At 34.4% G+C, this 16,302-nt stretch overlaps 1 protein-coding gene across 1 annotated transcript; it reads right to left on the reverse strand.

Moving 5' to 3' along the window:
• Positions 1-1,921: 1,921 nt before the first annotated feature.
• si:ch211-198p11.6 (uncharacterized) lies at positions 1,922-9,202 on the reverse strand. The gene is made up of 4 exons (XM_056451859.1): positions 9,058-9,202; positions 7,007-7,117; positions 5,134-5,271; positions 1,922-3,358 (listed from the first exon to the last, which is right to left on the reverse strand). Exons 1-4 carry the CDS (start codon positions 9,058-9,060, stop codon positions 3,272-3,274), a joined length of 339 nt encoding a protein of 112 aa, XP_056307834.1. The 5' UTR covers positions 9,061-9,202; the 3' UTR covers positions 1,922-3,271.
• Between the last annotated feature and the right edge of the window lie 7,100 nt (positions 9,203-16,302).

The following is a 16,302-nucleotide window of genomic DNA, read 5'->3' on the forward strand; positions in this document are numbered from 1 at the left end:
GTAAAACGTGCTGGATGGGTTGGCGGTTCATTCCGCTGTGGCGACCCCGGATTAATAAAGGGACTAAGCCGAAAAGAAAATGAATGAATGAAAATAAATGAATGATAGTAAGAAACTAATCCTCAACTTAATCATTATTCACATACTGAATACAAACGCTAATCCAGCAGGTGGCGCCAATAATAGTAGGAATAACAGTGTTGCCTTGGTTACTGCAGTAAACAAAGCAGCTTGATGTCAAATCAAGTAGGATTTTATTGTTTATTTCATAAACTACACTGCACCGCGATATCGCAGATTAAATTCAGGCTTTAACATACAGCTTTACATTGTACAATAAAATTATATGAAAATTAATAGCATGTAAAATAGCATTAAGGCCTTTTTAATACTTATTCAGACCTCGCGAACATCCCCCAGCAGGCATATAGGGAGTCCACATGACATCGGGTTGACATTGTATCCCAACGTTGTGGGGACGTTGCATTTTGTTTGTAAATGAAAATTGGGTTAACATTAGAACCCAACGTCAGGCCGACGACAATGTTCAATGTCCAACCTAAAATCAACCAAATATCAACGTCTAAGGATGTTACAGCTTGACGTTGTGTGGACGTTACCACTATGACGTCTATCAGATGTTAAATTCTGGTTGCCATACTTGACGGATAAATGTCAGTTTTGACGTCAGTATGACGATGGTTTAAGGTTTTGGCTCAACATTGGATTTTGGTCACTTTCCAACACAACCTGAATTCAGCCAAATATCAACATCTTTAGACGTCGTTATTGAACGTTGAAATAACGTTGTCCTTAGACACTGGCTAGACATTAAATTTTGGTCACCTGACATTCCGACCTAAATCTAATCTAATATTAACATCCTATGACATTGTGTGCCTGCTGGGCCTGTAGAAGGTCTTTCTTAAGTGTATGTTTGTAACCCTAGATTATAAAACCAATCATGTCTTTTTTTTAAAAGGAGATTTATAAAGCATCAGAAAGCTAAATAGGTAAGAATTAATATTTTATAAGATACAACTATTTAAAAATCCAAAATCAGAGGGTTAAAAAAATCTAAATATCAAGAATTTTACCCCAAAATATGTTTAAATGCAGTGCTTAGCAATGCATTTTACTAATCAAATTGTAATCATTGAGTTTTGATAAATTTACAGTAGAACATGTAGGATACTTACAAAAATATGACCTTTACTTAATAATCTAATGTTTTTGGCATAAAAGGAAACTTGATTATTTTGACCCTTACAGTGTAATTTGGTTATTGCCAAAAATAAACCTGGTTTTGTGCTCCAGGGTCACATATTGTCAAGTCATTCTGGTATAACTTGACACAGTCCTCAGGATACATGGAAAAGAAAGTCAGAGTTGTTTTATAAGTAAATCTTTCAACACTTCAAAATCAAACTGTTTAGAGAACGGGGCTGGAGTTTTACTGAAAGTACTTTTAGTAGTCCTTTTAAATTTAACTTCATTCTCTAAATAGTTTGAATTTCTCCTTCACAAGTGCTGGCTTTGCTAATAAAAGTGCATTTTTCATACAGTACACTGTAAAAAAAGAATGGTTCCACACAATTCATTCACATTGTCCCAATACAAATTGATTAAGATAACTTAACACTTTTAACAAATGTATGTGGATTGAACATAAATAATTTATTTGTCCCAATGAAATGTCAAGAAGTGTGTTGTTTCAACTCATTTTAAATGAGTAGTAGTTTAAATTAGTAGTAGTTAAATGAGTAAATATTTTTTGAGTGTAAAACGAAGGGAAATCAGGACTAAATTGTTTTATAAATGAATGAAAAGATAAATAAAGAAAATCCAAAAATAATACAAGAATGAATGCATCATACGCTCAGTAATCCATATATAATAATAGCACTACTTCAAGCAATCCTGTCTTTGCAGGAAATCTTTATTTTGAAATCTACACACTTACAAAAATAACATATTTCTATATATTTAAAAAAAATACATGCAAAAAAAGGACTATGCTGAGACACAGAACGATTATGTAAATCACAGTAAACTGGCTGTTGGCATTAAAATATGGCCTCATCCATAACAGTACATCACATAAAACATATTATTATTATTATAAACATATCGTTAGATCACATTTCATATGTAACAATCAAGATGATGGCCTGTAAATAATATACACTTAAATTATTACACTAAATACCACAAAAAAATGATACAAGAGTTATTTAGTGCATGAAAGTTAGTGTTTCATATTCAATCTAAAGTAAAATGTAGTCATTTAGAGCATTTTTTTGGCATAAAATCACAACAAAGGCACCAGACATGTTCAGATTCCATTTCAGACAAAACTATACTAAAGTTTTAGCTTCAGAAGAGTAAAAAATTAAATCTATATTTGGCTGAATAAAAAAAAAGTTTTAATATGATGAATGGAAAAAAAGTAACAAGATATAAAAGCTCTAAATGACAACTCTTTCATTTTAATTCTGATAAAATGCTAAAACAAATATTAGCATAACAATTTTCCAATGCTCAAATTTTCCATATATAACAAAAATAATTAATAATTGCTGACAAAGACTATATAAAGTACATTAATGAAAAACATTTGTAAACAGACCTTTGTGCTGAAATGTAAAAATCTATGTTTTAAAAGTTCATGGCACTGGAAGCCGCTGTAAAAGAGATTAGTTGACTACTTTAAATAAGGGAGTAAAAGATTCAGTATAATAGATGGCTGTGTTATTACATATGATGACATGAGACACCTATACCACTATTTTATCATTGTAAATCTTTAAATAAGTTAAGTGAACATAACAAAATAACTTGCATTTTTTAAGTAAAATCAACTTGGAACATTTAAGGCAATTGAATTTTTTCAAGTAATCACCATCCTAGTGCTACAACTATATAGAAAACCCCTTACCATAGCATTAGTGCTCTGGAATGCTTGTGTACTTACAGCACTTTTTATGACAAAAATATGTCCAATAACTCTCATATGACACTTTAGCAAGAGAAAAATAGTCATAAAAAGTCATGTTTGAAATTTTCATGTTAGATTTTTCATTTCATCAATTGCTTTGATTTGTTGGAGATGCTGTAATGTTTCCTAAATTATGCAAACGTTACAGAACGATGAAAGTTTTTGTGTAAAACATACTCAAGTATCACAAAGAGTTTGTAAGGCATCTGTTATAATGAGGTGGGTGGACATCTTCTTTCTTCCCTCCACTTTTCTATTTAAAAATTTAAACTTCTATTTGAACTTGATCTCGAAGCAGATGCAGTTGATGGAGTCGCACTCTGGCGGTTGACAAGTACAGGCACAATCCATCATGGTACACTGCAGTAAATAAACAGAGGTAAACACAAACATGCTGAGAGTTATTGTCATGTAGTGCTGCGTGTACTGTAGTATAATTAATAAAGACGCTGGTAAATGCTGTAGATCTACTTAGTTTTTAATGAACAGAAAAAAATGAATGCACAAACATGTTAACACTGATGAAACCAAACACAAGAACTAAAGTAAAAGTGTATGTAAACACAGAACCAAAAAAAACATGCCATGTAATCAACAGAACAAGAAAAAGGTATGTTTGTTTGTTTATTTATTGCCATAGCAAATGGCTAGTTCATAGAAAGATTATTATAGCCAAAAACATTTTACATAATAATAACAACTTCATAATTACATAAGACGTGATACAAGAAAATAAATAAATAAATACAAACAGGCATGTCATAACCTTGACAAGTTTACATTTGTTTGGTTCATATTTATAGGTATGTTAGAATTTGTGGACTGTTATTAGTCTTTTATTTAAAAAAATATTGAATTCTGATACATGTTGTCTTGTACATTTTTTGTCTACAACACAATATGTCTGTGTATGTATGTTTAGTAGTCAAAAAAGATCAGAGTGACTATCACATCAGATCAAATCCAAATATTTTGTAGTTTGAACCCAGCATGAAATTTAAGAAGGCGATTTTATAATAATGTGACAATAATAATTTGAATGGATAAATCGTTTATAATAAACATTTCAATATTAATCTAAGCTGTAATAATTTACATAAAGTTTGTAGAAAGAACACTAATCTACGTGTATTAATTTTCAGTCACAAGATGGCGCCAAACAGTCAAGATCAGTTGACTAGTTATATACAGATTAGTATATACAGCTGAAGTCAAAATTATTCTTTCTCCTGTGAAATTATTATTTTTAGGTTTCCCAAGTGCTGTTTATGTAGACAAATTTTTACAATACATTTTTAAACTGAATAATTTTAATAACTAATTTTAAATAACGTTTTTGTTTTTACCATAGTGTCAGTCCATATTTTTATAGTTATTTTGCAAGATACTAGTAGTATTCAGCTTAAAGTGCAAGTTAAGAGTTAAACTAGGTTAATTAGGCAATTTCTGATAATTAGGCAAGTTATTGGATAACAGTATTTTTTCTGTAGCCAATCGAAAAAAAAAAAAGATTTATAAAGGGGGCTAATAATATTGACCTTTATGATTATTTTAAAAGTGCTTATTTCATCCAAAGTAAAACAAATAAGACTTTCTCCAGACAAAAAAGGAAATACTGTGAAAAATTACTCAGTACATATCAGAAAAATAATAAAAATATCACCGGAGGGCTAATAATATTTGTATAAACTGTATATATGACTATATTAACAAGCGATCAAGATGATTTGAAGCCCCCGAACAAGCCTGATTGACCAATCAGAATCAAATGAACTACCATGAACTAACATGAGCAAACAATGAACAATTGAATGAGCTTCATTCCTCTGTTGAACACAAAAGAAGATACTTTGAAAAAGAAAACAAAACAAAACAATGGAAGTCAATGGCTAACACAATTCAATATAACTTCTTTTGTGTTCAACAAAAGACAGAAACTCAAATAGGATCAAAACAAATGGAGGAGTAAATGATGACAGAATTTACATTTCTGGTTGAATTATCCTTTTAAGCAATTCAGATCTTTCCTAGATTTAAAAAAAAAGATTTCTGAGAATTAGTGTCAAGTGGTAAATGTGTGGGAAAGAGTGATCTAGAAAACATAAGAATACAGAAATAGCTCATGTGTGACTTACATTAGGAGAAGGGCATGAGTTGTCCAGACAGGATCTCAGAGATGGAGGACGGCAGTCACATGACTGTGCACACACTAAACAGTACTCGCACGGAGAGAAACCCGCACAGCAGTCTGAACACTGAGGATCACACTTAGCCTGCAATTGGAGAGAGTCGTTACATAACAGCAAAATCTGTGTAAAAGTCAAACTGCCTTTCAGGATATGCAGCTGTGAAACTTGTACACTTGAATGGGCCTTAACCTTGGGCTGTACAATATATTGAACAACTATCGTTATCTTGATAATAGTACATGCAGCACCCATATTGCAGAAGAAAGTGTAATAAATAAACTTGATTTTATGTGCCAAGCATGTGTGTGATACATGCATAGGTTTATTCAAATCTGACACATCAGATGGGGCCTTTACTATCATTATCCTCACCTCATCAGTAGGAGCTTTTAGGTGAGCCTTAGAGCTAAAAATAAACACCAATGCTGGGAGACAAGCGAAGAAAAGGAACAGCCTATAAGATTCATAATTTTCAGTCATTTGTGATGTTTTAAAGTCTAAATATTTGAGTTTTGCTATATTTAATTAGCAGAGAAAAATATCTATTACCTATCTATTATTAAAATGCATATTATCTAATATCTATTTTATTTTAGTATGATCATTACACACATATATATTGCTGATGAAATAGTTAGTTTTAAAGTATCATAAGAAATATCATCACAACACTCAACAACAATATTGCATATTTTCCCAGTATTGTGCAGCCCTAGTATACGCTATACACACAACTCCAAATCTGAAAAAGTTGGGATGATTTTGTATCATGCCATAAAATATTAATTTTCTTTTACCTTTTTTAACTGAAAAAAAAAAAACAAATAAAAGAAAAAAATATTTCAATGGTTAAAACACACTCCGAAAATTTAGACAGAAGTTGATATTATCTGGATTGCCTGAATAATTTTAAATATTATATAGGGGTATTTGGACAATAACATAAATTCACATGTAAAACCAGGTGTTACCAGTTCATTTGCTCATTGTGGATTTCCCCCTCAAAATCGCATACAGATATATAATACACAGGGATTCCACATTAGATACCAAACATAAAAAAAGAAAATGTAGGTAAAAAAGCCATGAATAAATAAATACGAAAATTATATTAAGGATAAAATGAGAACATGGTAACAAACCTGTATTTCAAAAGACACTTTGTATACAATCACAACAAAATCTGATACATTGTAGACCTTACAATTCAGATTCATTTGGATATTCAATAACCTTTATTTTGCCTCTGCCCCAACTTTTGTGGAGTGTGTTGTAGCCATAACCATTTGTTCATATTTACTTGATGCATTTAAATTTCAATATCAGTATCAATTTCAGAAACTTTTCTTTGAATAAAAGAATATGAACAAATGACAGAATTCTTTGCATTTTACAAAGTCCCGATTTTATGGAGTTAACTTGTTAACAAAGCTTTGGCAGCTGGACCACGCCTCACTTTGCCTCTTTAATCAATCACCTACTCCCTAAAACTTATATAGGACCAGCCCTCTAGCACTGTTTTTCTTGTTCTCTCAAAGTCATCATCTGGGCATCATCATAGGACGCTGAATTAACCTTTCTACCTGTTCACGGTTTATCCTCTTACTTACGTTCCCCTTCATCCCACTGTATCCTTACCATACCTTTCATCCCTACAATAAAGTCTAGCACAAAGTGTGGCATGGTCCATGCTGGTGACCTTTTATTTTGGAAATTGGGCAGAATTCAGGATGTATTTGATTGGGTCTTTCTATACTGTATAACCAGAACAGGTTTTATATAGCTTCTTCAGAAAGAGGAAGTTGAAATGTTGAAATACCTTGAGACAGTGATGACACCACAGCATGACCGCAAGAAAAACCATATAGAGTCCAACTGAAATCATGACGATGGCAGGCAGCGGGATGGGGAGATCCCACACTGGAACAGCCTAACACACACACACACGCACACGCACACACACACAGGTGGAAAAAGTATAAAAAATGTGGACTTAAGTACAAGTATTGCTATACGAAATACTACTGCATTACAAGTAAAAGCACTGGTGTCAAACAGACTTTCAGACTTCGAAGGTGTTCTCAGTAAAAAAAAAAATTTTAATGTATTTTAACGCATTTAAAATTACAGACATAAAAAAATATTAGATAAAAAATACAGATAAAACTAATTGTTGGGTTAGAAATCATATTTTAAAATAACTTGGTAATGAATTTGATTGGGTTATGGGACATCTGCCTTTAATTGCAGGCCCGTCGATGAAAGGGTAATTCGCCTCATTTTCTATTTAATTATGAGATTTAAATACTGAATTAAGTGACATTTTAAGCACTATTTTTTAGCTGGATTAGCTTGTCGGATAGTCATCATAACCGCACTTTTTGATGTACCAAAAATATTTCCTAAATATTTAGAATAAAGCAATATGACAGATATTTTTTTTAAATACAAAATTTATTACATCATATATCATTAGAAAAAAAGTTTTAAAATAAAAGCTGTGGCCTATTGTCATTTATAAGGCAAATAACAAACCGGCCAGCACATTTGACAGTTCTTAGTCAGAATTTTGGCCATTCAAATAATAAAAAATAAAACAACAACAACAACAACAACAACAACAACAATCACAATCTTTCTAGCCTCTCTTGTAAAAGTGTTTCACACTTTTTTTTATTGGTCATGTTTTCTTTCAAGAAAAAGGTCCAAGATTTTAAATAAAATTTACTTGTCAAATGTTTTCTCTATTAAAAAACAATACAGTAGTAAAAGAAGACTTCACTTATGTTAGGTGTTTTTTTTTGCACAGCTGGATGTTGGACTCATGAAAAATAATTGTTTGCATTGGCCAAAACGGATTAACTGAAGTCACACCAGGAATCTGCTTGGTGCTGAAGCTATTTTCAATGGGTAATTTTTACTATTTACGATGACATAGAAGTCAATATAGGACAAATGAGCTCATGTATGAGACAACTCTGGACCTTTGTCAGTGAGGAGTGGGTCTTCTGAACCACCCTGGCTACAGGTCTGAATTATACAGTGAGTACAGCCTGCACACGTTTACTGAATTGGCTAACAAAATTAGAAATGTAAGTTCCTAATGCATATGGAACCGTTCCTCACTGAACTCGAACCCTGTCGACTCGAAACTCCTCTCTGCGTCTCAAGTCCACCAACATACATGGTGAGTTAACTGGACAAACTAGTCAAAGCGGGAAAGCTGTCCACATGGAGGTAAGCGGTCAGCTGGTAAGTGTGAAAAGGAACAGTGTCATACCGCCCCATATCGTTAGTTTTAAAGATAAAATGCAGCCATATGCACTTCTGGCTACACAATTCGCGATCTCCAGAAACGTATATAGGGTTACATTTTCAGAATGAGCCTATGTTGCAAAACTACGTCATAAAATCTGCTAAATGTCTAAATCTAAATATAAAATATTATAGATATAATAGATATAAAGTGATTGCTAAGTATACAAATAGAAAAGCATTTCCGCTGCCCATTACATTACAAACCACTGTTTTAACTTAAGTGAAGTAAGTTTCATGTCTGAGGCCATACTTCTTTACTTGTGCTTGAGTTAAAAAATATAGTCAGTGACGTTATTTTAACTTTTACCAGTCATTTTAAACAGGAGTATCGGCAATTCTAGTTGAGCACAGGACCTCTGATGCCTAAATAAAAAAATATTGTGTGTATGGCCAACAGCGCAGATGTTGCAGAGAATTGTTATACGCAGAATAACGTTAATTTACACACATGTTGATGTTCAAAATGCTGCAGTTCAGACGTGTAACAAACCAAAGAGCTAAGAATGACGTGACTCTATGCTCTTTGAACAAACACAAAGGAGTCGTACATACCATTATGACGTCGCTGCATGCCCCGTGCAGATGACCCGGTTTTCAATGATCAGATTTCTTTACTTTGATTAACGCTGATATTTACTCTGGCGAGCACATTATTTTTGGTGAGGCTGGCGGCCAAACGTTGTCCTAGCAACAAAGAATTGACTTCCTGTGTTTGTACGGCGCCTGGGAAGGAACAAACTCGTAGTGGAAAAGTAAGTATTCGTAAAGGATGAACATGGAAGCATTGAAATGCATTTTATGCGATTCTTTATTATAAATATTTTAGATTTGTACACAAAGCCATTGAGTCATGTAATTTTAATTGAATTCAATTAATTAAATGAATTGAAAAAAGCTAGGGCGTCATGGTGGAGCACAATCGCGTTACAGCAGGTCGCTGGTTCGAGCCCTGGCAGGGTCAGTTGGCACTTCTGTGTGAAGTTTGCATGTTGTCCATGTGTTCACGTGGGTTTCCTCAGGGTGCTCCGGTTTCCCCCACAAGTCCAAAGACATGTGCTATAGAGGTGAATTGGGTAAGCTAAATTGTTTGTTGTGACTGTATGTGAATGCAATAGTGAATGGGTGTTTCCCAGAGTTGGGTTGTAGCTGGTATAGCATCCGCTGCGTAAAACATATGCTGGATAAGTTGGTGTTTCATTCTGCTGTGGCGACCCCGGATTAACAAAGGGACTAAGATAAAAACGGAAAAGACTGAATGAATGAATGACTGAAAAAAGCTAGAATCAATGAAGTTTTTAATGTTATAAAGAATAGACTTTTTTTTTACTCATTGTGTAATTTACATGTGCATATATTCATACTACCCATACTATTATAAATATATAGACGAATTAACCTACATCACACATGATGTCACGGGTTCCTGGTAGCAAACAAGACCGGTTGCAATAGCAAACATGTGTTCAGAGGTATGATGCTAAAGTCCAAAAATACAAAACTTTTACCGTACACCACACTGCTTTTAATGCCAACCGCAGACATCTTTGGCTAAAAGAAAGCTGAATGAAGTGACGACCTAAAAAAAATGCTCGACTCACGCTATGCTGAATCATACACATTACTCGTTTTTGACTATAGCAATGATTTCAGCAAAAACTGTTAAATGTGGTGAATTAAACTGCGGACACTGAATGCTAAGAATGAAACTTGAAAGTTCACATACCCTGCCGTACAGTTTGAAGTTCACTGTCAGAATGCAGTTGTTTTGCTTGTTGATGATTAATTACCCGGGCTGTATTGTCCTGTCTTCTTTTCCTGTCTTTGGCTAGGCAGAACCTCGGTTTTTAGCACTACAAAGTTTTGAATTTGGTGATCACGAAACATTATTTCTTGCACATGACCACACAGAACAAAATTGTTGGCATCCAAAGACTCGTAGGCCTTTAACTTCTTGTAAAATCACTCAGAGTTTCATGAAAGATGTATATTTTAGGCTGGATGCTTGGTCTTATCCAATATCCATTGGGAGGGTGCTATCGCAAATGGACCTATCAGACGGACGCTGTTCACTTTGACGTTAAAGCAAGGCAAGCTCTCGATTTACTGGTCAATCTATGTTCCTACTCTTACCTATGGTCATGAGCTTTGGGTCATGACAAAAAGGATAAGATCTCAGATACAAGCAGCCGAAATGAGTTTCCTTTGCAGGGTGGCATGGCGCACCATTATGGAAAGGGTAAGGAGCTCTGTCACCCCGGGAGGAGCTCGGAGTAGATGGTGGCTCGGGCATCTTTTTAGCATACTTCCTGGATGCCTACCTGTTTAATGGATGGTCTGTTTAACTGTTTTCTGCTAGTGAAGTGTTCAGTTTTTATAATTACAAAGTCTGCCATGTAAATAGCAAATGTGCCATGAAGCAACGCAACTGACTGGTAAAGGGAATGGGAGACTAGACTCTCATTGGTTTATTCTCAAAACACACATATAACTCATTAAGAGAATAAGCTCAGCCCTGTTAGACCATGCACCGCGGCACAGAGCGTATTTTTCCATTCTAAAAATATCAAAAGTTGATTCGGACACATCCTTAATGCTTTTTCACCATGCATGTTTATTGGTTGGGCTGGTAGCCTATGGTTGAGGAAAAAGACATAAAATAAACAGATCAGATGAAACAATGCAAATCACTTCAGTCATTAAGGAAATGTAAAGAAAAAATGTTGAAAAGTCACTAACACACCCAAAACTAAATTGATGGCTAGGAATGCGGTAAACATAGCAGTGACTTAATTAACTAAATAAATGTTTTTCCTGTCAGAGCGGACAATGGGATTCAATGGCATATAGAATTCATGTTAAACAAGCTTAACTTGTTTAATGTCAACTTAATGTGCTGGTAAAAGTGTGCTGGTAGACAGTGTGATTGAAAAGCAACTCAAGATCACTGCCATGTTGTCCATGCATAACCAAGGATGTTTATAATACACTCAAGATTAAAAGGGCACATATTATGCTCCTTTATAGAGGATACAAAGTAAGTCTAAGTGTCCCCAGAATGTGTATGAAGTTTCAGCTCAAAATAACCATCAAATTATACCCCGCTAAGAATGTAAATTTTTGGGGTCAGTGTTGTTTTGCAACTGTGGCTTTAAATGCAAATGAGCTGGTTTGATTCTTAGTATGTCTGATGCCAGGAGACCCAGCCTCAGATGTCAGGATTAGCATAGCACAATGACGGTCACATACTGATGAAGCAGATATCCAGTCACAAATATCAACATTAACACTGAATCAGGACGTTTCTGAAAGGTTATTTTCTGAAATGATGAATGAATCACACAAAGCGGTGTTACAACGTTCACTGTGCACTAAAAATAAACAACACGCACACATATACATTCATTTAACATGACTGTTTTTGTACATCTTCTCATGGAAAATGTGAAAGGATGCGCACCAAACAAGTAAACATGCTGTGTGTAGATTAGCTACAATTAGCTTAGCAATCCACAACAGGATGAAGCTATGAAGCTCGATCTTGTACCAATAGTTGTGTTCTGATTTGAGCATCTTGTCCACATGATTTTCCTTTATTAAAAACATTTTATTTCTCATTTCCTACAATATTTGGGAATTGTGAAATTGGGAAAGGCAATTACAGTATACAGTACATGACAACACATTTTTGATCTGTAAGACAATGCTAGCTTTAACCACCAGATTCATATAGCGACTAGTTCAAAATCGTATATATATTAAAAAAAATGGAAAAGTGTACCACTTCTTCTTGAGGTGAACTGGATCAGATAGTTGAAAGTGAACATATACAGATCCATATTTTTTGAGTACTCACTCAGAAATAAAGGTACAAAATATGTCACTGGGGTGGTACCTTTTCAAAACGTTCATTTTTGTACCATACAGGTGGACATTAGTACTTTTAGGGTACACATTTGTACCTTTAAGGTTCCCTTTTGTACCTATGAGGTCCACATTTGTACTTTTTGGTATCAATATGTACCTTTAAAGACTTGTTAGGAACAAAAATGTACTTTTTGAAAAGTAACAAAACTTGTCTTTATTTCTGAGAGTGTATTACCACAACTTATATAACTTCATAAAACACTTATTTTCTTTATACGGCTAAACAAAAATCTAATAAGTATACTTTTAGCATAAAATACTTTTTTAAACGTGAAAAAGTGCTACTTGTGTCATACTAAAAGATTCAAATTAATTATTTAGTTATTAAAACATATGTGGGCAAAATTATGAATACATTTTTCTATATTTATTATATATTATTCTTATATTTCAAATTCAGAAGTGTAGAGGGACCATACTGAACTCAATGCATTTGTCAACATCATGTTCATTCATTTTCTTTTCGGCTTAGTCCCTTTATTAATCTGGGGTCACCACAGCGGAATGAACTGCCAACTTATCCAGCATATGTTTTTCGTAGCAGATGCCCCTCCAGCAGCAACCCAGTTTTAAGAAACACCTATACACTCTTATTCACACACATACACTACGGACAATTGAGCTTACCCAAATCACCTAAACCGCATGTCTTTGGACTTTTGGGGGAAACTGGAGCACCTGGAGGAAACCCACGCGAACACGGAGCGAACATGCAACTGACTCACTCAAGCCTTGAACCAGTGACCTTCTTGCTGTGAGGCAAATGTGCTACCCACTGCGCCACTGCGTCACCTGGCATTGGAACTTTCCCTAGCAATAAATATGTTTATGGCATAAAAAAATTAATTTTCAGTAGAAATACATACAAACATACATACATACATACATACATGCATACATACATACATACATACATACATACATACATACATGCATACATACATACATACATGCATACATACATACACTAGGCATGGGTCGGTATGAGATTTTAATGGTATTATAACCTTGGATAAAAATATCAGTTTCACAGTTTCATGGTACTGTGCTGCCCAAATATAATTTTACTTCTTATTTTTAAGAGTATACATCTTTGTCGCATAGGTTTTGCCTGATTTATATCAAATCAATATGCATTTTCACACAGTGTTGTTTATGGTGTTAATGTGCCTTGACACTTTCTGTTTTCCCAGCCACATGTTGTTCCTTGCAAATATGTAAAAAAATGAATTGTTTTATTTTTAGCAAGACAAAGCAGAAATATTTTACTCATGAAATAACATGATTGGTTTGAAGCCTTCAGTTTTCATCACCTTTAAGTCTGAATGTAATCATCCTTAACATTGTGTCATGGCTGTTTGTGTTTTTCGCAGACGAACCGGTTTGATGAACACAGTGTAGTTTTCCACTGAAAAGTGATGCACTGTTCATTTATTTTGTCATTTAATTTGTTCTATTCTATTCACATTATGCTCTTAGGGGTAAAGACTAGTTTAATGTTGAAAACATGAGCATGAACAGATGAACACAAAGTCAAAACAAATGTTCATTTTTCTGGATTTTTGTCTACAGCCAGACACACAAATCTCCGACCTGCCATTGGTATGCTTAAACTCAGTGAAGAAATTTAAAACATTCAGATAAACAGTCATATTAAATCTTTTTTGTTGTTGTTTTTATCTCACCAGTCATTAAATTATGTTTGTTCACTATTAAAATGTTCTTATTGAACTAATACATCAGTGCTTTAATTTATTGGTAGTAGGGTTTTAAAAAATTCACTGCGTAATTCACGTGGTTCTTGTTCTATTACACTGTAAATCTCTTTTTGGCTTCAACCAATTCTATTCATTCAAGTGTATTTTGAATATTGTAATATATTATCCTGTGTCTTTAAGTAACATGGAATAAACCTGCTCAATGGCAGACATATTTGTTGATCTTATTGGGACTGTTGTCCCTCTCATGGGGGTCAAAAATGACAGATTTTTATTTTAATTAAATGTGTGTACTATATTTTAGATCAATATATTTTTATTTCAAGGGTTCACACATGGCTGATGATTGATTATAAAGCTTGTTTGGCAAGCTGTCCCAGGAGAGAGCTCTGAGTTCAAAAGAACCTCGAGCCCGGGGCTTCCTCATCTTTGACAGGCGAGAGGGGAGCTTGAGCTCAGGTAGATCTCGAGAACTCCCCTGCTGTAGAAGCTAATGAACAGATAGTGATTGCTCTTAAGAGATAATTTCTTACTAAGTGCATGTCTATGGTGCTGATTTGGATTAGTCAATTAATTTAATTTGCATGTTTTTGGATGGTGGGAGGAAACCGGGGGGCCCGGGGGAAACCCACACGAGCACAGGGAGAACGTGCAAACTCCGCACAGAACCGTCGGCTGGTTTGGTAACGACCTGAACCAAAGACGTTCTTGCTGTGAGGCAACAGTGCTAACCACTGGGCCACCATGCTACCCATCTAGAGGAGGAGTAGGGGTGGAAGGGGGGGATTCTTCAAAACGATGATGACTGTAGTATAAAACCTAGGGCATTTATAGTAGCGTAGGAGTCATCTGATTGGTGAATGATAAATTGGATAATACGGAGCCAGCTGCAAGCAATCATAAGCATGTGATCCTCAAGAAATTAGTTTATAAATAAACTTCACTTAATATGTCATCATTATTTTGGGGTATATTGTGAAACTTAATTATTTTTATACTGTAGTTATAATCCATTTATGACTTGTTTATTATTTTATAATACATATACAATGGAAACGGCATCAGATTTTTTGGGAGAACAACAAACTTGGCTGCTTATTGCTTACTGCTTATTGTAAGACAAAGTAAAGTCAATCAATAAATAAAGGTACAGAAAACGTTTTACATGGAAAGTTTTTTCTAAATTGGTTTTATGCTAAAATCAAAGCCCGTATAAACAAAAATAACGTTTACAACTTAAAGTTGTATATTATTTGAGCCCATTTAAATATCCAGTTGTTCACATACAGTCACACATGTCAAAACGTTTTCCACGTTTCAATGGAGTAAATTAACCCTATTATTTGGTCAGAAAATGCCAGAAAATTTTACATATTTATTAAAATATTACAAGTCACAAGCTCTGTTATCTGAAAACATTCCAAACAGTACATTTTATGAGAGAATGACTTATAATATTGTGAAAGATAGTGAAAGAGCGGGTTTTAAAACATATTTCATGATTTTCCTGTATTCTAGTAGAAAACAGATATTTGGAAAGAGAACACTGATCAAAGTGAAAAACCTGTCCGATTCTATCAAGTTATTTAGGCTCTGTTCATCTGCATCAATATTATGAATTATCTGACCAGCCAGTAGCCAAACCTTCTAGTTTTCAGCTGATTCTAAAGTTGAAACCCTCTGGCAACAGGACCCTATAAGTCATAACAATCTTGAGATTTAGGAGAACTGGAAAATTTTACAATAATTGCTGTTCTCAAAACGTTTAATCACTGTATTATTCACAGAACAAAGGGTTTTGTTGAAGTGCCACAGAAGATGACCTATTTCTGGAATTAAAATGTGTTTTCCAAGTTTAATCTTCACTGTATGTGTGTGGATCTGCGTGTGTTTGTGTGTGTGTGTGTGTGTGTGTGGGGGGGGGGGGGGGGGGGGGGGTTTGTGATTTGAGAGGACATTTCATATGAATACACGCCACACTACGAGGACATTTTTTATTATGAGGACAGTGCCGGTGTCCTCATAATTCAAGCAATGTAGAAGTGCTTCTACATGTGTAAGGAGCTCAAATTCAAATTTTCTCCAAAAGTCCATATAGTTCTCAATCATCAGACTTTGTGTTAACAGTGTGTATCGGAACTGCGCCCCTGTAGGT

The sequence above is a fragment of the Danio aesculapii genome, chromosome 3 (assembly GCF_903798145.1).
Source record: "Danio aesculapii chromosome 3, fDanAes4.1, whole genome shotgun sequence".
NCBI classification, from domain to species: domain Eukaryota; kingdom Metazoa; phylum Chordata; class Actinopteri; order Cypriniformes; family Danionidae; genus Danio; species Danio aesculapii.